Source organism: Delphinus delphis, chromosome 7 (genome assembly GCF_949987515.2).
Source record: "Delphinus delphis chromosome 7, mDelDel1.2, whole genome shotgun sequence".
Lineage (NCBI taxonomy): Eukaryota > Metazoa > Chordata > Mammalia > Artiodactyla > Delphinidae > Delphinus > Delphinus delphis.
In genome coordinates, this window is record NC_082689.1 from 62195511 (window position 1) to 62223082 (window position 27572).

General features: G+C 35.2%; 2 protein-coding genes across 2 annotated transcripts in view; one reads left to right on the forward strand and one right to left on the reverse strand.

Annotated features, from left to right (window-relative positions):
• Positions 1–27572, reverse strand: part of UBR3 (ubiquitin protein ligase E3 component n-recognin 3) — a 225667-nt gene that overhangs the window by 94937 nt on the left and 103158 nt on the right. The window contains exons 20-24 of the mRNA XM_060016607.1: positions 22927–23068; positions 19310–19414; positions 18057–18230; positions 15765–16225; positions 11608–11696 (exon numbers count right to left, since the gene is read on the reverse strand). Coding sequence (XP_059872590.1) covers positions 11608–11696; positions 15765–16225; positions 18057–18230; positions 19310–19414; positions 22927–23068 — 971 coding nt within the window. The remainder of the gene's footprint in view (positions 1–11607; positions 11697–15764; positions 16226–18056; positions 18231–19309; positions 19415–22926; positions 23069–27572) is intronic.
• On the forward strand, positions 25405–26026 carry LOC132428741 (zinc finger protein 736-like). Its single transcript, XM_060017059.1, is given in 2 exon segments — positions 25405–25698; positions 25701–26026. Coding segments are annotated over 2 exon segments (513 nt in total). The 5' UTR covers positions 25405–25511.

A 27572-nucleotide genomic window follows, 5' to 3' on the forward strand; every position in this document is an offset into this window, starting at 1 on the left:
GCCTTTTCCAAAATGTCATGTAACTGGAAACATACAGTATGTAGTCTTTTCAGACAGGCTTCTTTCAGTAAGCATACACATTTACGATTCACCTACATCTTTGCACAGCTTGATACAGCATTCCCTTTTATTGTTGAACAGTATTCTATAGTATGGATGTACCAGAGTTTGTTTATCCCTTCATCTATTGAAGGACTTCTTCGCTATTTCCAGTTTTGAGCAATTATGAATAAAGCTGCTATAAACATTCATATGCAGATTTCTGTGTAGACATAAGTTTTTATACCAGTTGGGTAAATACCTCAGAACATGATGGCTGTATCATATGGTAAAACTAAGTTTAGCTTTATAGGAAAATGTTTCATTCCTAAATGAAAAAATTTCAGGAGAAAGAACTTTTTGTATCTTTAATTGACAATACATGGAAAAAAACCTGAGTTAATGTCAGATTTACATCACTGTAACTGGTTCTTTAAAATTATTAGTTAATAGTATTAAAACTATATAAACACTTATCTCCATCTAGTGGCTACCAAAGAGTAGATATATAAAGTGAAATACCAATTTCAGAAACTTATGTTGACTGTTTACCACAGCACTGTTAGTTATAGCAAAATCAAAAACAAACTGAAAACAAAGTGAATATCCAATAATAGAGAGGTAGCTGAGTAAAGTACTTCATTATGGGCTACTATGAGCTTTCCCTCCCTCCCCTCAAATAAAGAAACGGAAGGAAAAGAAACAAATTAGAGCAGTGGTTCTCAACTCTGGCTGCACATTAAGAATCAGCTGGGAACTTTCAAAAGGTTCCTATGCCTGAGCCCCAATGCCAGAGACTCTTCTTTAACTAGTCTATGGTGGATCCCAGGCACAGATATTATTTTAAGGGGGATACAATGATTCTAATGTGCAAAGTTGAGTACTACTGAATCAGAACTACTAGAGAACACCTGGAGGTATTACTGAGGTAGAGAGCAGCAAAAAGTGATCCCATTTGGTAAAGCAAACAATGATCAAAATCAAGGAAGAAAGAAAGGGGGAGAGGGGAGAAGGAGGGGAAACCTGATATGAACATATAATTGTAGTATATTTGTATATCATTATATAAATACAGAGAAAAGCACAAGAATACACCAAGCAAGCTGTAAGCATGGGTCATGGAAGGAGAAAAAAATAATATGGATTAAAAATATTTATATTAATCCCGTGTATATAACATTGCATACATATGCAAGCACATGTGTGCATAATGATATCTGGGATAAAAAGAGATCTACAGATACTAATTTGCAGGGATATTCATGCTACATTGTTAAGTGTTTTAGAAAGGAAGCTGTACCCCAATGTTCATAGCAGCATTTATAACAGCCAAGATACAGAAGCAACCTAAGTGTCCACTGACAGATGAAATGGATAAAGAAGTATACATACACACACACACACACAGAATAATATTCAGCCATAAAAAAATGAAATCTTGACATATGCAACAATATGGATGGATCTAGAAGGTACTGTGTTAAAGTGAAGTAAGTCAGAGAAAGACAAATAACTGTATGACCTCATAAGTGGAATGTAAAAAAACAAAACAAAACAGAATCATAGATACAAAGAACAAATGGGTAGTTGCCAGAGGGAAGGGGAGTGGGGAGTGGGAGGTAAAATAGCTGAAGGGGATTAAGAGGCACAAACCTTCAGTTATAAAATAAATAAGGCAGTGGGATGTTATATATAGCATAAGGAATCTGGTCAATAATACTGTAGTAACTTTGTATGGGGGCAGATGGTTACTAGACTTAAAATGATCATTTCATAATTTATGCAAATATCAAATTACTATGTAGTACACCTGAAACTAACATAATATTGTACACTAATTATATTTCAATTTTTTTAAAAAAGGAAGCATGGGACTTCCCTGGCAGTCCAGTGGTTAAGGCTCCGTGCTTCCAATGCAGGGGGCACGGGTTCAATCTCTGGTCGGAGAACTAAGATCCCACATGCCGCACTGGGCAGGCCAAAAGGAAAAAAAAAAAAAAAAAAAAGGAAGCAAACTGTACAGTATTATATACAGTAAAATTTTATTTCAGGAAAAACAAATAGAAACAAAATGTATTCATGTGAAACAAGAAAGCCTGTTTATAATGGTTTATCCTGGAGGGGTGAGATTTAAACGGGAAGGTAGGAAGAGATGATAAGCTTTGCTTTCATACAGTTTTGTATGATATGTTAAGCATATTTTTTTTAATGTCTTGGATTGGTATCAGTGGGTCTTATTTATGGAACAAATAACCAAAACATAACATACATTTATGGGCTGTATTCTTTTTTTGAAATATACCACATCACAGATGACTGACTTGAATGACAGATGCAGCACCATCCCTCAAAAATGAACAAATTTACAATCAGAGCAACCAACATAAAAAGTATTCTATCCATGAGATCTGCTTTCTAATTTAAGTGAAAAGAAATTCAATTAGTTTCTATTTAGTTGAGAGAATAAGAATTTCACAAGTTAACACAGCAAAATTTACATAATTTATAAAATAATAACAGATGCAACAGCCATAAATACATAGGACTAATGCACTATATGCATTCCAATGTCACAAGTAGATAGGTCCTACCTAAAACAGAGCAAGTCTACAGCTGTGCCTGATTCCAAGCAAATGTAAGAATGTAAAAGAGGCTAATTTATGATAGAATCAAACCCTAAAGCAGCAAAAAGATGTGTCAGGGAATAAGAAGCAGTTAAAGATATAAACAGCATCCTTTTCCATAATAAGAGAAATGCTCACTAAAATTAGACCAGATACCACTTCTTTTCACCTACCAGATTAGCAAAAATACAAAAGTTTGACAACATATTCTAATGACAAATACATAGGGAAATTGATACTATGACACATTGTTGATGGGAATGCAAAATGGTACAACCCCGTAAGGGTAATTTGGCAATATCTAGCAAAATTACACGTATTTTCCCTTTGACCCAGCAATCCCACATCTAGAAATCTATCTTACAGATACATTATCAAAATACAAAAAGATACATGCACAAAGATATTCATTGCAATACAACTTGTATAACAAAAGACTGGAAATTACCCAAATGTCCAATAATAGAAGACCATTTGAATAAACTATGGGGGGGTGGTATTGTGGGGAATCTACTATACAGGTAGAAAAAAGAATAAAGAACATCTCTATACACTGCATGATGGGTTCTCCAGGATATAATGTTAAGTGAAAAAAGCAAGGTAGAAGAATTATACATAGTATGTTATCATTTACCTAAGAAGGGGACACTGGGATGTAACTATTTTTATGTCTCTCTCTCTCTCTCTCTATATATATATCCCCAACCCCCTTTCTTATGTAAATTATTAAAAAAATAAAAGGATAAACCTCAAATTATACTATACTATTAAATAGCAAAATAAACAGCTCCCTCCACAACTAACAACAATAAGAGGTCAACCAAATCCTGATCTATGCCAGCTCCTGCTTGGACTACCCCACTTTCCAAATGAAATCTTAAAGGATGGGTACTGTGGACAGCTACTATTTCTATCTACCTAGTATCTACTGTCCCATCTGCTAACAGCAGGACTCAATTTTTGCTTAGAGAATCATACCATCACCCCCACTTTTGATTCATATGACTGGAGCGGGGCTGACCTTATAACTAGGCTAGACTAATAGAGACACACCAAGGATTTTTGTTTCAGCTACTGGAAAAGAAGTATTCTTTTCATTCTGGTTTAAAAATAAATAAATAAAACTTTCCAAACACATTGAATATCCCTTCTATCTTGTACCTTGTACCTCAATCAATCAATCATCAGTCTATTAATTCTTATTTTGCAACTATCCTCATAACTGTCCCTTTCTATCTCCAGGCTACCAACTTGGGGGAGTAGGGGAGGGGAGGGACTTAACTCTGCTCAATTTGCTTCAAATATGAAGAAATAGTAAAGAGCTTGTTGATTAACAGCCCATACTCCACCATTTACTACTGTATAATCTCAGACAAATTTCTTAACCTAAATTTAGGCATCTTTATCTGGAATACTACCATCTATCTCATGGGTCTATCAGGACAAATAAGTCAATATACAGAATGTGTTTAGCATAGTTTTGGTTACACAGTTAACATACAAAAATATGTATCATCATCATCCCCCAAAATTCATACTTTTAGACCCAGACCCAAAATACAGACAAGGTTTTGTATATACAATGTTCATAATAATTTAAAAAACTGTAAAACTAAAGTCCAATTATGATGGGATGATTAAGTAAATTATAGAATAAAAGTAATAATAGTAATAGCCAATGCTTATAAACACTTATTATGTGCCAAGCACTCTGTTTTAAGTGTTTTAAATGTACTAATACATTCAATCTTCACAACAACCCTATGAGGTAGGCAGTATAATAATCCCTTTTTAACTATGTGGAAACCAATGTAGAGAGAAGTTCAGTAAACTACTCCAGGCAATGGAGTGGCTGCAATATGAACTTGGCAGTAAGGCTCCAGAGTCCATGATGATAACCACTACCTGCTACCTCTCCAACGAAGTAAAGCCTTTAAAAATCATAGTTACCAGGAGTTTTAATAATAATATAGGGATATGTTTATGCTAAAATGTTGAGCAAGAAGACATGAAACCAAATTGTACTACGCAGTATCATCTGTAATGTATGTGTCTTTTGGATGGTGGGATTAGGGATAAAATTCATCCTTCTTTACGTTTTTCTGTACCATATAACTTCTACGATTAAATGTAGTATATTTAAGATAAGAAAATAATTTCCAAAATAAATTTGCTCTATATTAAGCATCTAAACTCTCACTTGAAACAATTATGCTGGATTTCAGTCATATCTATCTGATAAGCCTTAATGAATCAAGGTCTAACATCCTGACTTCTATACCTAGATGACTAGTAAAAACAAATAATGGGGTATAGTAATCAGGAGACAAAGACAGAAGGAATTGCAGAGGGAGTCTTTTCATATAGAAAATTTGATAACTACAAAAAGGCATTATCAACATATAAGTAAGAGTACTAATCACAGAGTAGAAATCTGTTGCATTCAGAGAGAAAAGCGTTTGTCCTTAAATTTTTACCTAATGATGTAAAATATTTGATTAGAGGACTTGTAAAGTACTGTATGTTATAAATTCAAAATACTCTACATGTTATGTTACTAGACTAGAAATCTTGGGAGAACATTCCTCAAACACAAAGATAAAGGCAAAATAAGAAAGAAGCAACTACAGAATGCTTACATTTACAACACAGATGGGAAATAATGCAGAAGACAAAAGGTATCTGACAAATAAAGCAGAGGACTGGACTGAGATTAAATTGTGTCTGTATTATTGCTAAATAGTACCTCAGGTGTGGGCCCTGCTTTATGTGTTAATAATATTATAATACATAATATCAGATGTAAATGAGCAGAGTAATCAGAGGCAGTGAGACATATGACTGTAATTTTTATCTTGAGCGATGTATGAAAATGGGATCTCAAACAGGTTCTAGGGGTCAAACAGATCTCTTTGGGAAGGGAGTGAGTTATAAATAAAAGGAATATGCAAATCTGAATGGTCCAGAATCCCACTGGCATGGCCATAACCAACATAAATAAACCAAACGCTCATGAATCTATTATTACCTCACCTGTCACCACTGCAGCATGCAAGAACCGGGACTAGGAGAGAGCGGAGGCCATTATCCTGATGGCTTCTGGGAACTGCCTCTGTTTGCTAGCAACCATGTCTGCCTGATCCCTCAATTGTTGTTCCTGCGCCCTGGCTACTACCAAAAAAGATCAAACCTTCCAAAAAGTAGTAAGATTTAGGACAGTGAGTCAATAACTTTGCACACTACTGACATTCAAATATATGATTGTGAACCAAACTGGTTCTTAAGCATTGCTTATCAAATTTTATACTTAGCCTGGGTGAGCAACATCTCCCACTCTCATTAGCAACTATTCCAAACCTCAAGTGGCATTCTTTTCACTCAGCAGAACTCACGTTTTACTTAGCCCTGAAAACTGAAGCAACTGAGTGATCACCTGAACTTCCCACTTCCCCTGCCCCTAATGGAACTCACCTCTATCTCCATCCACTCTTTCCCTCTTCCCTCCAGTCTCCTCAGGGAATGCGGTGGCCATTCTCCTATTCAAGACAATACTACCTAACCTCCTCTGGATACTTTGCTTAATCAATTCCTTAGAAAACTGTTTTTGTTCTATCTCACTTGGGAGTGGGAGGCAACAGATAAAAACGATTTCTAAAAGCAGTATTAACTAAGCTTTTTTTCTTAGTTCCTAAGGTTGCCAACAAACAAACAAACAAACCGAACTGTACATCAAACTGGTTACACTACCTCCCCCAAAAAGACTGCTCTCAAGTGACCTCAGAACACAGAGCTTTTGACTATATACCCTTAGTAGAATTACCGAAGGACAAAATGATCTGTAAACAATTTTAAATTTTTTAAACTTAATTCAATGATTTCATTGTTTAACATAATATCCAGGTTGGTATTTGAAGCTATTTACTTTGAAAGAAAAAGTAATTTTCTTACATATGATGTATTGTGCTTGAGTAGGAGAGTATTCTCAATCCTAGGACACGTATGTTGAAGTATTTAGGAGTAAAGTGTCATGATGTCTATAACTTACTTCATTTAGTAGAGACAGACAGAAAGAGAGGGAAAGAACAAATAAAGAAAAATGTTAACTAGGGGAGGATTATAGTGGTACATGGGAATTTATAATACTATTCCTTTAACTTTTCTGTATGTTTGAAATTTTTCATAAGAATAAACAGCATGTGTGAAATTAACTCATTTTGGTTAAAAAAAAAAAGCATTTATATACATATATAATCAGAAAAAGATTTGTAAGGATACAGCCTAGGTTAGGAAATCTGATAGTAAAAATATAATATTATTTTCTTATTTTTGATTATATGTGTTTTCTAAGTTTCTGTAATAAAAATTTAATGTTTTTGTAATAACAGAAATTTTAACTTTATATATTATAATAACAAATATAAGTAAGTATCTAATCAAGATTGCAGACTGAGCACAGGTTTTTGTCTCCATTCCTTCTAAAAAACCACTGAAATAAAAGTAGAGAAATACATAAAGAAATATTTCCCCAAGAATATAGAAAAAGGATGGAGTTGTGGAAGAGAGTTTTACCAACCAACAAATAAGAAATGTCAATAAAATTTCCAAAAAATTGGAGGAGATGGAGACATGCTGACAATGAAAGAAATTCATAAAAGCTGCAACCACTTATGTATTACGAGAAAGTTACAGAAAGGAAGAATTGATCTCTCCGTTAGAAGAATGTCAACTCTGGGCTCAGAATCAGTCAGTGAGGCAGAGGATAGGAGTCATAAGTATTAAGTGACTCTGAAAACAGAGTAATTAATCAAAAGTCTATACACAGAACTTCACTACTCAGCACCCCAATTCCCTCCCCAACTCTCACTGACAGAGCACTCAGATAATTTGACATTTACCTCACAGAGGAAAAAAGACTATCTTTCTCCAGAGGAACTGAACAAGTCACTTGGAGAGCACTGGGGTTTCTAACTGAGTGTTAACATCTGGGGGCCCAAACAGAGTAGTTTGCAGTCCTCCCACCAAAATCTAAGCCTGACAGTCGACACGCCTCATCCATACTCATGCTAAAGAGAATTACTAGAATCAAACCTACTTAGACCTCAGCAGGGTAAACCCAAATTAACTACCCAGACCACCTTTCCAGGAGAGTCAAGGATTATCAGGCAAATGAGGAAAACTAACAACATGAAAGACTAACTTAAATTTCTAAGTAATTCAGAAGGATAAAGGATAATTGAGAAAGAGAGATATTCAGAAAGATTTGAGAAAAAATTCTACGGACAAAGTAAGACCAAGATATTGAAGAGAAGAAACCTCTAAGCATGTAAAGCAAAAAGAATACATGATATAAAAAGACATAACTGATGAACCTAGTGGCAGGGCAGGAATAAAGATGCAGACGTTGAGAATGGACTTGAGAACACGGTGGGGAAGGGGAGGTTGGGACGTAGTGAGAAAGTAGCATTGACATATATATACTACCAAATGTAAAATAGATAGCTAGTGGCAGCCACATAGCACAGGGAGATCAGCTCAGGGCTTTGTGTCCACTTAGAGGGGTGGGATAGGGAGGGTGGGAGGGAGACGCAAGAGGGAGGGGATATGGGGATATATGTATGCATATAGCTGATTCACTTTGCTGTACAGCAGAAACTAACACAACACTGCAAAGCAATTATACTCCAATAAAGATGTATAAAAAAAGACATAAAAGATTAAAAGATCAATCCAAGAGATCCAATATCCAAGTAGTGAGAGTCCCACCAAAAGAGAATAAAGAAAATGTAAGGAGAAAAGTATTATAATAGTTTTCTATTGCTGTTTCACAAATTACCACAAAATTCAGTGGCTTATAACAACATTTATTATCTCACACAGTTTCTGAGGGTCAGGAACCTGGGAGCAGCTTAGCTGATGGTTCTGGCTCAGCATCTCTCATGAGATCGCTATCAAACTAACAGCTGGGCAGTATTCATCTGAAAACTTGAATGGGGCTGGCAGTTTCACATCCAAGTTCACTCACATGACTGGTGGCCAGAGGCCTCAGTCCCTAACCACACAGGCCTTTCCATAGGGTTGCCCACCACATGGCAGTTGGCTTTCCCCAGAATGAGCAATCCAAGAGAAAGAACAGCCGTCAAGAGAGAAGCCACAGTATCTTTCATAACCTAATCTCAGAAATGACATACCATCACTTCTGCCATATCCCAGTGATCATGTCTACCAATTCTGGCACAATGTCAGAGAAGACTACACAGGGCATAAATACTAAGAGGTATGGATCATTGAGGGTCATCTTGGAAGATGGCTATACCAGTTATCAAGAAAATCATAGGAAAAATTTTTCTCAGAGCTTCTGATACATGAATCTTCAGACCGAAAAGGTCCATTAAGTACTAAGGAGAATGAAAAAAGATCCACCTAGACACATATCATAAAACTTCAGATCTCTAAAGATCAAACAATTATAAAAGTGTCACAGGAAAGGGAAAAAAATGCTCACCCACAAATGAATAAGAATCAAACTACCACCATACTTCTTATCAAATTAATGGCAAGGGCTTCCCTAGTGGCGCAGTGGTTGAGAGTCCGCCTGCCGATGCAGGGGACATGGGTTCGTGCCCCAGTCTGGGAAGATCCCACATGCCGCGGAGCGGCTGGGCCCGTGAGCCATGGCCGCTGAGCCTGCGCGTCCGGAGCCCGTGCTCCGCAATGGGAGAGGCCACGACAGTGAGAGGCCCGCGAACCGCAAAAAAAAAAAAAAAAAAAAAAAAAAAAAAAATTAATGGCAAAAGACAAGGGAGTATTGCTTTAACAGTTGTAACAGAAATGTGTATCAACGGGGAATTTTATGTTCATCCAAATTAACAATCAATCATGACAGCAAACCAGAGTTCCATCTGGAAATATAAAGAATCAGAAAGTTTAGCTTCCAGCACAAACATTATTGGGAATACAATTGAGGCTGCACTCCAATAAACAAGACTCCCAGAAAGACATAAGATGCAGGAAACCCCAGATCAACATGATAAGAGGAAAATCCTAAGGTAATGGCTGCAGAGCATGCCTACAGAGAAAATGGACCAGACTGGAATAGAATTCCATGCAAAGGACAGTATGATTGAGTGGGCAGAATAATAGGGATATCATAAAGGCATATTAGTTCGAAAAAAAGGCAGTTGGAAACCTCAGGAGAAACAAAAAACAATATAACAAAGTAATGGCCCAAACAGAAATGAATAAAGGATGGTATGGTTTTAGCAATTGCAAGACTGTGAGAAAAGAGGCTATATACTAAATACAATCTCCTTAAAGTGCGCTAGGAGTCAGGCCAGTGGACTCAAAAACAAAAAAGTAAATGAATACTACGTTATTTTTTAGCCCTGTATTCAACAACATTCAAACAGTTATCTTAACTGTTTTTCAACGTATAGAATAAACCTTTGGATGGAAGACTTGACTGCAACTGCAAAACAAAATGTTGGCAACCTTAATTTAAAAGACAAGAAGTAACTAATAAAATGCAGAAGGTAGAGATAAGAAAAATGAAAACTAAGGGTAGTTATTAGTTCATTTTATATGAAGAGATATGAAAAAACTGGCTATAGATAGAACACTTAATAGAACACTTAATTGTAACACTTATTACAATTATCTTTAATCTGTAAAACCCAAAAAATATATATAATTATTAATTTTTGGAAAGAAGGAAAAGAAAACACAATGGAAAAAGTGAAAGCAGTGTCAATGAACTAAATCCTCATATTTCTTATCAGAAAGTCAACTGAACCAAACGTAAAATAGATAGCTAGTGGGAAGCAGCCACATAACACAGGGAGATCAGCTCGGTGCTTTTGACCACCTAGAGGGGTGGGATAGGGAGGGTGGGAGGGAGGGAGATGCAAGAGGGAAGAGATATGGGAACATATGTATATGTATAACTGATTCACTTTGTTATAAAGCAGAAACCAACACACCATTGTAAAGCAATTATACTCCAATAAAGATGTTAAAAAAAAAAAAGTCAACTGATAGCAAGTTAATCCAATAAGCAGAATTTAGTATACTTTACATCAAAGTTATGTCCTGAACATAAACTCTACTGTTGATGGTTTAGAACACATTATGCTAAATCTGGACTGACCCTCCTCTTCACACCTCTTGTGAACATTAGTTATATACTGAACATTAGTTAATATATAAATATAACTCTAGTTACATGTGCTTATGTGCATGAGACTGTATTTGCATGTCTGAATGCACATATGTATATATATTTTAACTAAAGGCACAACTTCAGTGTATTTTCTTTCAGCATTTTTGTCTAAAAGTTAAAAGAGAGAGAGAGAGAAATCAATGAAATGCAAGTAATAGTCAGGGAAGGGAGTATCCTGGTTAACTGAAGCCTGAGATTAATTGAGATTTAATCTATTTCTCCTACGTTTGTAAAAGATTACTCATAGCAATCTACCATCACACAGGAAAATGGCATCCTCTCTCATTGTACAAATGCTAATGCTAATCCTAATGGAAGTGAGAAGTGCATCTGATTTTAAGAAATAGTGAAGGGGTGGGCAGCAGGAAGAGACACTGAAAGTATCTGAAAACTATTTTAAGGATCTTAGAATAATTTCACAGGAAAAAATCAGAATAAGTAAATTCACATTGATGAACCTCACAAATCTAAAGGACAGTTTAACAGAAGAAAGCAGCAGGAGAATACTGTATTACTACCATCAGGAAGAACTTTCTAACAACTGTAGCTACTCAACAACAGAATGGACTGTCTATAATAAAGGTCTGATCTTCCATCACTCTATTGTTTAAATAAAGACCAGAAATCATGTCTGTAATGTTAAAAACTGGTGGGTGATTGGACTAGATAATCCCTAAGGTAATTGTAAATGTAAGTATGAGAGTTCTAAACTAATAAATTTTGACTTACCAACATCCATTGCAGTTTCCATGAAGCTTTTCTGTCGTGAAGCAAATTCTGCAAGCAATTTCTGCTGCCTCTCTCTGGCCTTTTGTCGTCTAGATTAAACAGAAATAAAGTGATAAGTACCAGACGTGCTTAAGACATACCTACTATCTTTCAGGAGTATATAATGTACGAAAGGCCCCCCGCACACAGTTAAGAACAACCAATTTTCTGTACTATGTATTAAATTTCAGGTAAAATTTTATTGTCCTTAAAAGGATTCTGCTGCTTTAAAATAGTTTGAAAATCACTGGGCTTAAATAGGTAAAAATAAAAGCCACGATTTACTTTAAAATGTGAAATAATAATTAAAGTAGATAGAAAATTTGGATGTCCAACAACACAATTTCCTAAATATATGTCAGTTCATAGCAAGAGCAAGAAGAGTTTTAGCTAGGAATCCACAATTTAACCCCAGGTACAAATAACAGCAAGCTCATTGCTAGAAGAAACTATTATGTTAAGCTATGAACAGAATCTAAAAGATAAGAATAGTCAGGTTTAGGGGACTTCCCTGGTGGTCCAGTGGTTAAGAATCCGCCTTCCAGTGCAGGCGACGCAAGTTCGATCCCTGGTTGGGGAACTAAGATCCCACATGCTGTGGGGCAACTGAGCCCGCGCATTCTGGAACCCACACGCCACAACTAGAGAGAAGCCCGCACACCGCAACAAAAGATCCCATGTGCTGAAACTAAGACCCGATGCAGCAAAAATTAATTTATTAATTAATTATTTTTAAAAAGAATAGTCAGATTTACTGTTACCTTAAGAACAGGTCTCTTCCTAAAAGAGAAATAGCAAAAAGCCAGGAAGTTTTCCAGTTTCTACCAGGAAATATTCCAAGTTTGGTTTATTTTGTTTGAAGTAAAAGAATATGAAAGAGTCTCAAATACAAGACAAAGATAAAACTATATTCCAAATCTAAGCATAAATATTCCTTTGGATTAGTTCACTTTATTCTATTTATTAATTATGCCTTATCTACTTCCAAAGAGCATTTTAATTTGAGGCTAGTTGAAAAAGAAAAAAAATGACTATAACGTAAGTATAAGAAAATAAAAGTAAACTAATAAAGACAGGAGATAGGCTTTCCTACATTTAAAGATGCTAGAAATACTAATAAGCATAAAATTCTACCCCCAGCAAGGTAAGGTTCATATAGTAATTCAAAACAAGAGAGGAGGGAGAGGAAGAAGAAAAAGGTTAAAAGGTAAGTTATACATTAACTCATTGGGAGAGACAAACTTTTTACTTGAACTAAATTCAAAAAGGGATTTATCATAGCCCATGATACAAAGGACATTAAAAACATAATGGATGGAAAAAAAAAACATAATGGATGGAGTATACTATAGCAGTTTCTTTTAGTGACCATTTATTATATCTATATACTACAAAAGAATTTTATTAAACTGAGATTCTATGTAGTAATTTCTATGGGAAACATAAAAGAATTCTGCTATTAATCTGAAATGATTAAAGGATATAGAATTTAGAAGAATGGAATGCTGATGGTAATTTTTAGATTATTCACACATCCACTCCAACCCATTTAGTGGAGATAATCACAAACATCTATAAAATCAAGTACTGTGGTCCAGCTTACCATGAAAAGTTACATATTTTTGCCAATAAAGTTCAAGAGATTTTTAACACTCCTTTTCTAACATTTACTTTAAATGTAATTTAGGGCCCACTTAAGAAAACTCACTGTATTACCTATTTTATAAATATAACTCTTATTTTTTATATTATACTTTATATTTTAAGCCAATATATTATTATCCAGGTTGATCACTCACCTTACTCATCAAAGTGGACTCCCAATGACATTAGCCATTTCAAAAAATTAAAAACCACTCCTGGGCTTCCCTGGTGGTGCAGTGGTTGAGAGTCCGCCTGCCGATGCAGGGGATGCGGGTTCCTGACCCGGTCCGGGAAGATCCCACATGCTGCGAAGCAGCTGGGCCCGTGAGCCGTGGCCGCTGGGCCTGCGCGTCCAGAGCCTGTGCTCCGTAACGGGAGAGGCCACAACAGTGAGAGGCCCGCGTACAGCAAAAAAAAAAACAAAAAAACCACTCCTGCACTCTCTTTCCTTCCTGAACGTGGAAGGTGGCACAGTGGCCTAGGACAGGGTGTCAAGACCCAACGGCCCGGCACAGGAAGGCATTCGTGTGGGGGAAAGTTACAAGAAATTGGTTACATACAAGGGAATTAATCAAAAATTAATACATATTAAGGATTATAGGGGCCAGGTTTCTCACTATGGGAGGAGAGAGTTACAATTATGAAAAGAAGAATAAATCCTATGGTGCTGGATTAGAATTGGGATTATCAGGTTGAACTCACAGTCATAGTTTTTAATAACTCTCTCTCCCCTCCCTTTATCCGCCCCCCATACACACACATTTTTGCCCACTAAGAGGGTCTGTGAATGAGCTCATTAGAATGAGCACATGGACTGTAGTTTCTAAATAAGATTCTTTACTAAAAGGAACCAGGACTCTTTGGAGAAATGGCTAATACCAAACACAAGATGAACCTGGGCTATCTTCTTGGTCCAGAAAATAATTGAAAATGCTCAAAGAATGGTGGGGAGAAATCCAAAGAACACAGAAACCAGCTTGAAGGGACTCCCACTGGTCAAATCTAGAACAATTTGAGCATCAAAATGATTAATGAGCATGAAATTATAACCCATAAAATAAAATAGGAATCCATAACTCCAAACTGATATAAGTAAATAAATGAATAAACTGAAAGTTGATGGAGAACAGGATATTGCAGCATCTCAAAGTATCTCCCCACAAATTACATATTAATTACAAAGGGGGGAAAAAAGAGAGGAAAGTTACTAAGGGTAACTTGACAGTGAAGAAGTCTAACAGACACCCTCATAATCAAGTGATCAAAGTTAATCACCAGTAATGAAACAAATTAAAATCATTAAAATCATGTGACACCTGATGGGATGCAGTCAAAAGAAAACAGCAACACTTCCTTTTTTTTTTTTTTGGCCAGGCCGCCGCAACTTGCAGGATCTTAGTTCCCCAACCAGGGATTGAACCCGGGCCATGGCAGTGAAAGCCCGGAATACTAATCACTAGGCCACCAGGCAACTCCCCAGCAACACTTCCTTGATATTCCTCTCAAAGGTGCATCATCGGAATCCAAACGTAATAGGAAAGGAGACAAGCCCAAATTGAGGGACATTCTACAGTGTCTATTGCTCTATAATCTTCAAAAGTGCCAAGGTCAAGAAAATAAAGGAAAAACTGAGGAAACTATTCCATGCTGAAGGAGACCAAAGAGACATGACAACAAAATGCAATGAGTGATTCTGGACTGGATCTTTTTGCTCTGAGACACGTTACTGGGACAACTGTCAAAACTTGGGATCTAAGGATTTTATCGTACTAAATAAAATGTTGATTCCCTTATTTTGAAAGGTGTATTCTGATTAGGTAAGAAAACGACCTTATTCCTAAAAAACACACACTAAAGTATTCCAGGGTAAAGCAACTTACTCTGAAATGATCCAGGAAGTTCTTTGTATTATCCTTGAAACATTTCTGTAAGTTTGAGATTTCTTCAAAATAAAAAGGTTTTAAAAATTAAACCCATCCTCAAAGGACAAAAATTTGTCATCAAGGAAGAAATGGAAACAAACAAAAATGTGCCGTAGATGCTCAAAGACGTATGAGACCTCCAAAAATGTTAAAATAATAGTAGCACTGATAGAATATGTGTTTGGTCTCCTATACTACTCCTTTGTAAACTTATAATAAACTTATAAGCTTCAGTATGTTTCTTTAATTAAAACAATGAGCTACGCACTCTACAGCTCACCTTTAAATACATACGTGTACATTTACATTTAGAATACATATGGCTGTCACCATATGTATTCTAAATGTAAATGATAACTAACTCGAGCATGCTAAATGCACAAGCACTGACTATCTTTGATTCCATTTACCTTACAAACTAATCAGCTATGATTACAGCTGATAAACATCCAGGTGATTAGCCTCAGATGGCCAAAGTGGGGATGGGGGGTGGTAATATAAAATCTTCAACTGTACCATACAGTAGTTTAAAGCATTAAAAATAAAAATTACCTTTCTTCTTTGTCCAGTGTCTTCTTCTCTGCAGCAGTGATCTTTTTGGGTGGTACAGGAGGGGTCACTTTTCTACATATCTCTTCAATGATGCGTTTGTTCATTCTGCTTTGCAATGCAGCTTTTAGTAAAATTCTTTCTACTGCAGTTATACCATCTCCATGACTATATTTAGGTATATCTGGTTGGATTAAAATTTCTATGTCATCAAGCCAGGGAGGATAGTAGGAGTTTTGTTTTCCCGAGAGTTTGTGGTGAAGTTTAATTAACAAAGACAATATGCTTTCTTTAATTTCCAAAATGGCTGTAGTTAACTGTGGAGCTGAACCAGGTGCAGACCATTTATTTGAAGTTTTAGGACGAACCACCTGATTTGCTTCACTGCTATTGCGATTGATGATCTCCTGAAACTTCTTTCTACGCTCTGCTACTAAGCTGAAAACTTGAGCTGTACCAGAATTCTACCATTCAGAAGAGAAAGAAAAAGAAAAATCAAGAGAAGTTATTCAAGTGTCAAGTTTAAAACGATATTAGTACTACATTTTCAAAAGGGAATGTTCAAAGTTTCATCCAAAGATTTATTTATTTAATAGATTTGCTCTTTAAGTAAATCTGTCTCTTCACTTCTCTCAAATATACTTAGTCCCCCTCAACCTGGAAACGATCGAGGAGAAAGGCGATTAGCCACAGTAACACCTGTTTTACAACCTCCTGGGCCTACCTACCAGGGAAAATAGACAAAGCTTGAGTAGTTTCTACAGCCATATTAAAGAGGAATCATAAACAAAGTCCTTCATCAGATTAAAGGAATAAAAGCTATTCTATCCAACATTCATCAAGAATACTATACTCTTTACCAACTTCTAGAAGACCATGATATCTTCCACTTAAGAAAATTATAAATTAATTTTTACCAAATTAATGAATCTGAACTGCTAATTAATTTCATTTTTAAGGAACTTCAAAAGTTTGAAAATTAATTCTAACACAAATGCTTTAAGTTACTAAAGTGAAATATAAAGATGAAAAATCAAACTAATCTCTTTCATATTTAAATATCACTATAATTTGTTATTTGAACAGATTTTTAAAAACCATTTCTCTCAATAATTTATCTTCAAACTAGCCTTTTCTGCTAAAGCAGTCAAACTGCATTAGGGCTCTTAGAAATCATCTTTTAATTAAGATACAAGCTAGTTTAATGGATTTCATTAATTTTTTTTAAGCAAGCATAGAAAGGATACTTCAATTAGTTGAGCTTTTTATGAGCTAAATTATAACATACATTATTTTTTTTTTAACATCCAAGCTGTTTTTCAACGTACTCTGTATCAGCATTAGAGGCAAAGGCTGCCGCTTATAGATTCCAATATTTTAATCAAAATTCTTTATGGTGTTCACAGCAAAAACATATTGTCAAAGACAAAGAAAGTTCCTACAAATGGACTCTTCAACAAGAAATGTCTGATTCAATGTTCTTTACTTGCAAAAATCTATATTGTAGAAATTAGAGGTATTTAAATTTAGTTACTTGCCCTGTCATATCAAGATTTTTCATTTCTGCTTTCTACAATTAAGCTACATGCAATGAGAGAGCTGATTTTCAAAATGCGTCCAAATACACAATATATGGAGTTTAAGATTTTTGTGGGCTTATTTTATCAAAGTTAATTAACTGCCATAGGAGAAAAAAAAAAGTTGTGAATGGGCATGCCACCAGCAACTAAAGATTAAATTTATTTTGATTTAGGGAACATTCATTTTTAAGATGTTAGTAACAATGCTAAATGTAAACAGACTGAAATGTGCCGCTTATAATTGGCCCAAAATACTAACACTACTAAGAAAAACCCACCATTAAATACGCAGTATTATTTTTAAGTTCAATAATATGAATTTTCTTTAAAATTAAGCCGAAATTACTGCGTTTAAAAAACACACACACACATTAAACATTTTTTAATCTAACTATATTAATTAAACACACACATATACACACAAATACTTCAGCATCTGTCCCCATTTCCAGTTAAAGCCATATTGCTAGTTAATGCAAATATTATATACTTCTACCTCTCTTTGAAGAACTTTAGGCCGACGTGAACTCTGGCAGATTAAAGGAAAAAGATGGGTGAGGCAAAAGTTGCTTAGATATATCAGAGGAAATAAAAGACAATTTAAAATTATCTACAACCACATTTATTTTTCTTTTGGATATGATAGGATGATCTAAATGACACAACCCAACATAACAAAGTCTTTCCTTTTTTTTGTTCTCCCTTTTACACTTACTTGTAAAGAACCCAAGCTATCAGAGCTGGTACTTGCAGGTGAGTCTCTCTTCACTTCTGGAGCAGTCTCTGGAACTCTCACTCTAACATAATTTATAAAGTGTCGCATGTTTGATACTAAGTTACTACCAGGAAACCAACTGTCATGACAACGTTCTGGTCCACCTACTGATGCCTAAAACATAAACATAATGAATATCAAACCTTGCCAATCTGGTCTAAGGTACAATGGAAATGTAACAAGCCCAAATAATAGTCTATTGCCTGTCATATTCCTGAATCCCTTATAGTCTCATTCACAAATCACAAAGTGCTAATAAAACCAAATACAAACACAAAATTTTAGAACAAATTTCTCAGTACTAATATAGGTAAGTCCAATGGAAGTCAGCTAAACTTCTCCAGAAAAAAATACACTTTTCAATTTGGAAATACTTAGTACAGAATATTATTCATCAACCATTAGGAATAACTCATAATACAGTCAAATAATGCTAATTTGGACTAACTGTAGAAGAAAGTCTGAAAAATCAACCAAAAGTCTGACTTAGTCTTAGAGGAATCGTAATGACCTTTTAATATCTATGAAAGAATATATGTTGACTCAACTTAGAATATAAAGTACAGCCTAGTCTTTTTACTTGTCTGGTTTTTTCTTGTTTGTTTGTTTTTTTGCTGTTATTATGTTGTGTTGTATTCTGTCTTTTTGGAGGGAGGGGATGAGGAAAATATCAATTAATTATAGAATCAATTTGTAGTGACAATTACTTCTATGGAAGTGATACTTATAAAATCCTGAAACAGATTAACAACTTGTATTCTTAAGTAAACATTCTCCCTTATAACAATACTTACTCCATTAACTTAAAACCTTTACAGAAACAATTTGCTATTCAAAATTAATCCTTAATCAAATTATTAGAATTTCTAGACTGAATTCCTAACGTAACAATTATTTACCAGTAATCAATGCTATTAGCATAACACCAAAAGTGCACTAACCATGTTTCTTACATCTACATATTATGAATTACGAATTTCAAATTCAATAATTCTACAAATGGAGTTTAATGTATTAGTGAAACCTCTCAAAGAACATATGTATGTGAAGATTAAAAAGGGCCTTTTCCAATAGTTCTTAGGAAGATTTTCATCTGAGTATGATGAATCCATAAATACCTTTCAAGATGACATACAACCTTTTATTAAGGCATGTCATAACTTTAACATTTAAAAATACAAGAAACTACTTACCTCTTCATCTGATTCCTCTTCAGCTGAATTTTCAAGTCCTAATTCAATCAGATATAAAACCATGCAGAGTACATGTTCTGACAGATTTTGATGATCCATCAAAATCTTTAAAAAGGGAAAAGATGCCCTGTAATTACTTTTTTCCACAAAACATGTTTCACTTAAATATCAAAAAATATTTTAATGCTATAGATGAAAGTAACATAAAATACATATACACATATATATGTGTATGTATGCATATGTACATATATATACATATATATACAAAATTCATAATCAGATACGTAAATAAAGCCATACCTTGGTGAAAAGACAAAATAAAACCAGTAAAACAGGTTCCCTCTCTAGATCACACAGTATTTTAGGCAATATCCAGAGATATTAGTTCACTGATTTCCTAAAGGTTAAGACATTAAATAATCCACTAAAACCATTATTATAAAAATACTAGTATCTAATAAAGTAATTTAACAAGACTATTTTACATTCTAAGTTGCTGACACTCTTCTCCTGATGACAAAGATATCAGATAAATAAGTTTGTTAAATAGGATAATTCATGCAAATGTGTTTGGCATAGCACCTGGCATATAACTGGGAGCAAAATAATTGTTTATGGAACATTAATATTCTTAAAATCTGTCTCTAAAATTAAAGTTCTGAACCTGAGTGTTTTGTGTTGTTGTGTAAATGTGTATGCAATGTGTGGTTTATATGAGTGAGAAAGGAAAAAGAAATGCAAGTGGTTAGGAGAGAGGCTTCTCTGAGGAAATACTGATAAATCTGACCTTATACACGGAATACACAATGCAAGCCTTACACAATTTATGCAGGACTTTGGGGCTAACCTACACCAATCACTCATTCAATATGATGCAACAAACTATTAACCAGAAGACACATAAAATACCATAAGAAAAAAACTGCCTGGCAACTACCATGTTGTCTTCATTATTTAAAAAAAAAAAGCCATCTGGTCAAACTATGGAAGGGGTAAGAGGAAGAGCTTCTGCGGGGAGAGGCATTGTCAGCTGCAGATGAGACTACAGAGAACAAAAAAAGAGGCCAGTCTAGGCTGAGCCTAACAGAAACTGCCCAAACGGCAGAGGGAGCTTGGAAAGGACTTAGTCACTTAGGAGCTAATCTATTGTGACTAAAAAATAAAGACTTTCAGTTCACTGACTTTCTAATGCTTATTCTGACTACTGAGAAGGCTTTTCCATTCATATTTTGTGTGGCACAGTGGTGAGGAGAATAGACTTTCAAAACCTTTTAAAAACCTGTTTTTTTATACAAATTCTGTATATACTTAGCTATTTGACCTTGAGCAACATCTGGCCTTAAGTTTTCTCATCTTTAAAACTGGAATAGTAGTCCAGAATTATTGCAAGGATTACATGATCACTATCTGTAACTTGCTTCATACAGTATCTAGCAATTGGTGTTCAATAAATAGTAGATAGGTGGTATGGACAGTGGGAGGAGCAAGAACAGTAAGAGGGGACTGAAGGCTGGGAGGCAACAAAGGTCATGTTTTCTAATCCAGTACTTTACAGGGAGGAAACCAAGGCTCAGCCACACACTCCGCTAGCACAAGCAATACTAGAACAGTTTCAAACTCCCAAGGATTGCCTATCATTACTACTCTGCCTCCTCTTAATAAATAGAGCATTACTAGCTAAAATCAAATAAATTTTGGCTTGAAACCCTATGGCATTACATCTTACAGCTTCAAATGAGTAACTTAAGGGCTAAGAAAAGAAAAAACTTTATTAGGTACTACAAAAAAAAATAAAAATCGTTTCTGGGGATTTTTATCAACATGTTCTATATTAAAGTTTTTTAATATTAAACACAGCAGGAGATGAAATGGTTTACTGACATTGATTTTTAGAAAGTTGACCTGCCAATGCAATGTCAATTAAAGGTTCTTCTATTATCATAAAAGTCATGAAAACTATTACAAAGTTGAGATTTTAAAAAATTTGTTCACAATAATCTTATAACAATATTGCCTTTCTATTTTTGATGAAATATTATTTTTACCGTAAGCAAATAAAAAGGTTGAAAAAATTTAACTTGAAAGGACACAAATCATTTGCAGTAGGCTTGTTTAATTTTTAAATCAAGAATTACTGACATTTATTATCTGTAAGATGTTACGGAAAAACCCAAAGAAACTTTTTGCCCAACCCAATATATGTACTTAGCTTCACTATCTGAACTAGTTATTTAATCTCTAAAACTTAAAAATCATATCTGAAAAATGAGAATAACAACAGAACTTTCACTCATAAGGAAGTTTCCTAGAATTAAACAAAGTAATGTATATAAGTGTATATAAAGTATTTGAAACAAAATCTGGCACTAAGTAGACATTCAAAAAAAATCCATTTGTAAAAAATCAAAACCACAAATATCTTTTTAGTAAGAAAAAATATTCTTTTTTTAATGAAAAAAGAACATTTTAAATCATTTTACTGAATAATTCTCTTACAAATTAATGAAAATAAACCATTCAAGATGTTTTTTTGAGGCACATGTCTAAAATTTTAACAGGAGTAATTTTTACAAGTAAAACAAAAAACTGGTCATGGGGTAGAGTTAAAAAGAATAGGGGGTACAGAAATCTAAAAGTTATATTTGTTTACACAGCAAACAAGAAAAAAACTAAAGTGTCTACTTAACTAAATTTAATTTAAGTAATTTAAATAATGCATATGTAGTAATTGTAAATTTGCCTAACAAATAGGCTTACTTTTTTAATTTAATTTTTAATTTTTCAAATTCTAATTAGAAAGAAGAAACAATAGTTTTTTTTGTATCTAACTGTATAATGTTTATCGTGTCTAGTTACTTTATAAATGTCTATAGTTATTTTACCTATATAACATGAGTATAGTTTGTCTTTCATTTCTTATCCAGGTTAGAACATAAATATGCCTGTTATATATATATACACATACTCCATGGTACTATGTATACAATTTTTGAGTACACAACTAATGTTAGCCAAATAAGTAAGTCCGTTCTGTGTGAGAAGACCCAAGGATAAAACCAATTCTAGGTAACAAAAAAGTAAGCATCACCTTTTGAGTTTCTAAGGTATTTAACGAAAGAAAATCCTTAATGGTGTCACTTAGGAGCCCATTCAAATCCCTCCATGTCACATTCCTGATCAGAGGAAGAAAGCCAAGAGAACACGCCTAAACACAGGGTCACTGGCTCCTATGGCTGCCATGTTAGTTTTGTCATTTTAGTGGATTCTGGTGGTTGTTTGGTCCCTACTGTTCATTTCATTCTTCCTGTACTCACACAATATTTCACTTCTTGTGGCACAGAAACCATAAAAAAAATTCCTATCTGAAACTGATAATATGAATAGTTTCCCCCCAAAAATGGTATAGCTGTTATTTTCAACTTAGATTTGAAATTACATAAAGAATACAATTCATATATATGTGATTATGACATATCCTCACACATCTTAAACATATAAATACACTTTACTTTATAAATAGTATTTTTATGTAAATATTATCCTTTAGCACTTTTATTTACAAATTATGGTAATAAATTCTAATCTGAGTCTTTCTATTTGAATTACTACTGTACCTTGTAAAGCAGAGTGAATAGCACAATGTGTAAAGTTTTACAGTGCAAAAGTCTCATGAGACCTTTATAGCTGGGATGGAGTGGCGTCCTTTTCTTATAGGGAGGCCAGGGATTTCCAGGGAATTTTCCACTCTGTTTTAAACTGTAAAAATAAAACAATACTAAAATTAGATGATAGACTCAAGATTAAAATGTAATTTAAATAGTGATTCCATAGCTTCATCACACACTATATATGTTACTTTAGCACTTTTTGGAATAGCCTTAGGTACAGATCATAACTTCCTCTACCTTTTTCTGGATGTATCATATTATTGATTCATTACCATTGAACTCACAGCCAACAGCACTGTAACAGCCTGAACAAAGCTTATCTGACAACAAATTTTCTCTGTAAGGCACATTAAAGCCTTCTTGCCCTCCGGAACACTAAACGGCACTGTGGCACTACACTTGGGGACCATTTTAAACAACGAAATCACCAAAGGACAAAAATGCAAAAACATAGCACCAAATTGACCATGAAAAGGACACGTTTACAGTATGAGCTGAAACAAGAGGGTAGAGTTTTGCTTTGTTCCACTTCAACCTAGGTGCCCTCTGCATATCCACTGAGATCTGTGACTAACCAAGAAATTGCTCCGAGTATTGATTTCAGGCATAAACATAAATTTTACCAAGTAGCCAAATTTGCAAAATAGAATTTGCAAATAATGAGGATCAATTGTATATGACAGAATTAGCATTACAAATCAGTGAGAAAAGGATGGATTGTTCAATAAATAGTCCTGGAGCTGGTTTTCTGTAGGGGAAAAAAAATAAATAAATCACTACTTCACTCTACATATAAAAATCAACTCCAGGTGGATTAAAAATCCAAATATAAAAGTAAAACTTTAGAACTGATAAACTTTAGACAATCTAACAGAAAATCATCGAAGAATAATCCATACACCAATCTCATACCAAGAATCATGAAGGAAAATTAATAAGTTTTTTTTAAAGGCTCAACCTCACCCAGTAATCCAGAGAATGCAAGTGAGTTATACATTCAGCACTTGAAGTTAAAATGACAGAATGAACATAAATATTTAATTTTACTTTCACTCAAAACTCCAATAAAAATATAGTAATGGTATTTCTTAAAAGATGAAAGCACCAGGATGAAGAAATTCCAAAAAAAAAAAAAATATGCAAACTTTTGTCAATCGGAAAGCAAATGGATACATGTTGACTCTAGTAAACCTAAGAAAGCCAAATCACAGGAAGGCAATGCGGACAGCTGAGAATCAACCCCAATTACACTGCAGAATCCTCAAAAGGCTCAGAAACTGGAAACATCTGGTTCTTCAATAACTGGAGTTGGGGAGATAGGAGGCTAAAATAAGGATTGCATGAAAACTGCTTCTCCCCCACCCCAACAGAATTCTGGCTAGAGAATTCATCTCTGGAGAAGGTAAAACGCAAGCACAGTCAAGGGTAGGAGGATGGGCGATTAAAATCATCGTATGCCTAGAACGTCCATGTGTCCTTTGAGAGCCACGGAGATTTCACCCTCTTTATGCAAATTCCTTCTTAGAAATCTTTGTCTCTGAAGTTTTCTTAAGCTATGGTATTGACCTAAAACAATAGGAGGAGGTATGGCCAAGACCAAACTGCTTGAGTCCCGTTATTCTTGCATTTGGAATACTCTCTATGGCAGAATGTATTGTTGTTCCCAACTGTTGGATCACTTCCTTAAAAGAGGAATATGCCATATGACATGAGGTGCCTCACTGCTGGTACATTACATATTTCCACCCCATCACCAGGCTTAATGTGAGCCAGCAGAATGTGAGAAAAATGACAGAGGAAAAAAAAGAAAGTCATCATATGCATTTTGACTCAGAGCACTTAGGCTCTGACTCCATTCAGTTCACAAAATAATGGCAGCCAGACCATCACCTTCTAGGCAATATTTGAAAATACTTCTCTGAGGAATCTGACAAAACCAAAAAGGAAGTTCTAAAGAGACTAACATAAGGGCTTCTCAACAAACCTGCCTGCCCAAATCACACCATGTTAAAGCTCAGAATCTACAAAGATCCACCAAGGCACGGAGAGCTCTTCACCACAAGCAGCCAGAATTATCAGACATCCAAAGAATGCAGCTAACATAAAAGCTAGAGACTGAACAGTAGAAAACTCAACTTAGAGGAAACAAATATCATGTAGGGAGGGGGAAAAAATCTTAAAAATAATAAATTACAAGGAGAGGCAACATGGTTTCCTGTTACATGGGTTTGGAAGGGGAAAGTCAGTACAGCCCACATACCCCGTGTTAGCAGAATTTCCTGACATCTATATGAGGTGAGAACACCTAGAAACAGGAAAGAATGAATTCATAGTTTGGTCTCCCTATAGGAGATGATTTTTCCTGAATATCTTCTGAGACAAGGACAGGAAAAGTTGACCTTTTCAGCATTTCAAGATCCTTCTGCCTGTGGGTATGTTAGGAGCAAAGGCATATTCTCAAGATGCTGATGTGATTCCTCAACGTAATATCGATGAGAAAATGACCCAGACAAGACGAAGAAGAGGAGGAAATGGCAGCTTCTCAGGGACTGCTGACATTCCAGGATGTAGTCATAGAATTTTCCCAGGATAAGTGGGAATTTCTGGACAGCACTCAATGGGAATTGTACAGGGATGTGATGTTAGAGAACTATAAAAACGTGGTCTCCTTGGGTCCTGTCTCTAAGCCAGACCTGGTCACCTTTATGGAGCAAAGAAGGGTCCCTGGGATGTGAAGGGAATGGAGACAATAGCCATACACCCAGGAACTGGGGACCCCACCCAGGTGGAGGATGGTGACTTCAGGCTGAGCATAAGATTCCTGGGGCACCACCCTGTTTCCTCACCACCAACCAACCAGAAGAAAGTCACACACCCTGCAGCCCTCACCCCATATTTTGCCTATAAAAACTTCTCCCTGAAAACCATGGGGGAATTTGGGGTTTTTTACAGCACAAGCCACCTGTTGTCTTTGCTTAGCCCTGCAATAAACCTTTCTCTGCTCAAAAAAAAAAAAAAAATTACCATCAACATACCAAAGAAATGAATTGCATCTATGATTCAAGAAGAGGATGCCATTAAGTTTGCTTTAAAAAAAAAAAACCGGTTTCGAAATAAAACTATAGTGGCTACATATAAGCATAATTTTCAAAGCAATCTCAATAGCCTATGATTAAATGTTTCAACTATTCTATTTCATTTAGCATAGAAAAGCAATTTTTAGTTTTTATTTTATTTCTTTGTTTGCTTTAAGCACTAGGCCCCTAAATACGCAGCACCTAGATTAACAAAGTGCTCTGAAATAAAGGTTATATATTTGTTCAAGGCAGCAGGTAATACGCCATTCTGACTGCTCTTTTCAAAATCATTAATGAAATAATGCAAATGAAAAGCTACATGACAACAAAAAAAAATTTTAAGTGACTCAAACCAACACTTAATTACTGACTAGCTTGAGACATAAATGACATATATAAACTCAAACATCATACTTTAAAACATGGGCCAGCAGCCATTAACCTTCAAGATGGGAGATGGGAAGCAACAGAAATATCAGAAATTACAGTTCAAAAAGATTTGCTTTCCAGCTGAATTTAAAGTAACCACTATATAAAAATCACATTTGTCTTTTGGAAATGGTCTAGACAATAGTTCCAACACCGCCATTAACAAACGTATTTCACTGAACTTCTCTGTACCACAATATCCTCATATGTAAAATATAACAATGAATTGAATGGATGGTTTTCCAACTGTTGGTTTGTTTTTGTTCTTGTTGTTTTTTGGTTTTGTTTTTTTCATTTTAAAAGCTGAATTGCCCATTAAGGGGTATTTGGAAGGGAGTGAGGAAAACGGGATGAGCCACCTCCACTCTCTTAGGCCTTCTGTTGCTGTTGCCCAACCCCCTCTTCCAGTGATGGCTCCAAAGACATTTCTACAGAAGCTGGAGAGAAGATCTTGAAGGGCTTTTCCAGCAATAAGATCCTAAAATTCTAAAGGTCTAAACATCACACAATGAAAATGGCTTATTTTCACTTAAACTCTCAGCACAAAAAAATTTTAAGAAACTTACTTTTCATTCATTTAGCAATTACTGATTATCTACAAAGTGCCCTGCATCAAGGTAGATTCTAAAGACATAATAGCAGGACTTCCCTGGTGGTGAAGTGGTTAAGAATCCGCCTGCCAAAGCAGGGGATAAGGGTTTGAGCCCTAGTCCGGGAAGATCCCACATGCTGTGGAGAAACTAAGCCCATGTACCACAACTACTGAGCCTATGCTCTAGAGCCCACGAGCCACAACTACTGAGGCCGTGTGCCACAACTACTGAAGCCCGCGCATCTAGAGTGCATGCTCCGCAAAAAGAGAAGCCACCACAATGAGAAGCCTGTACACTGCAACGAAGAGTAGCCCGCTCACCACAAGAAGAAAAAACCTGCACGCAGCAACAAAGACCCAGCACAGCCAAAATAAATAAATAAATAAATAGAGAGGGACCTTCGAGATGGCAGAAGAGTAAGACGTGGAGATCACCTTTCTCCCCACAAACACATCAGAAATACATCTACATGTGGAACAGCTCCTACAGAACA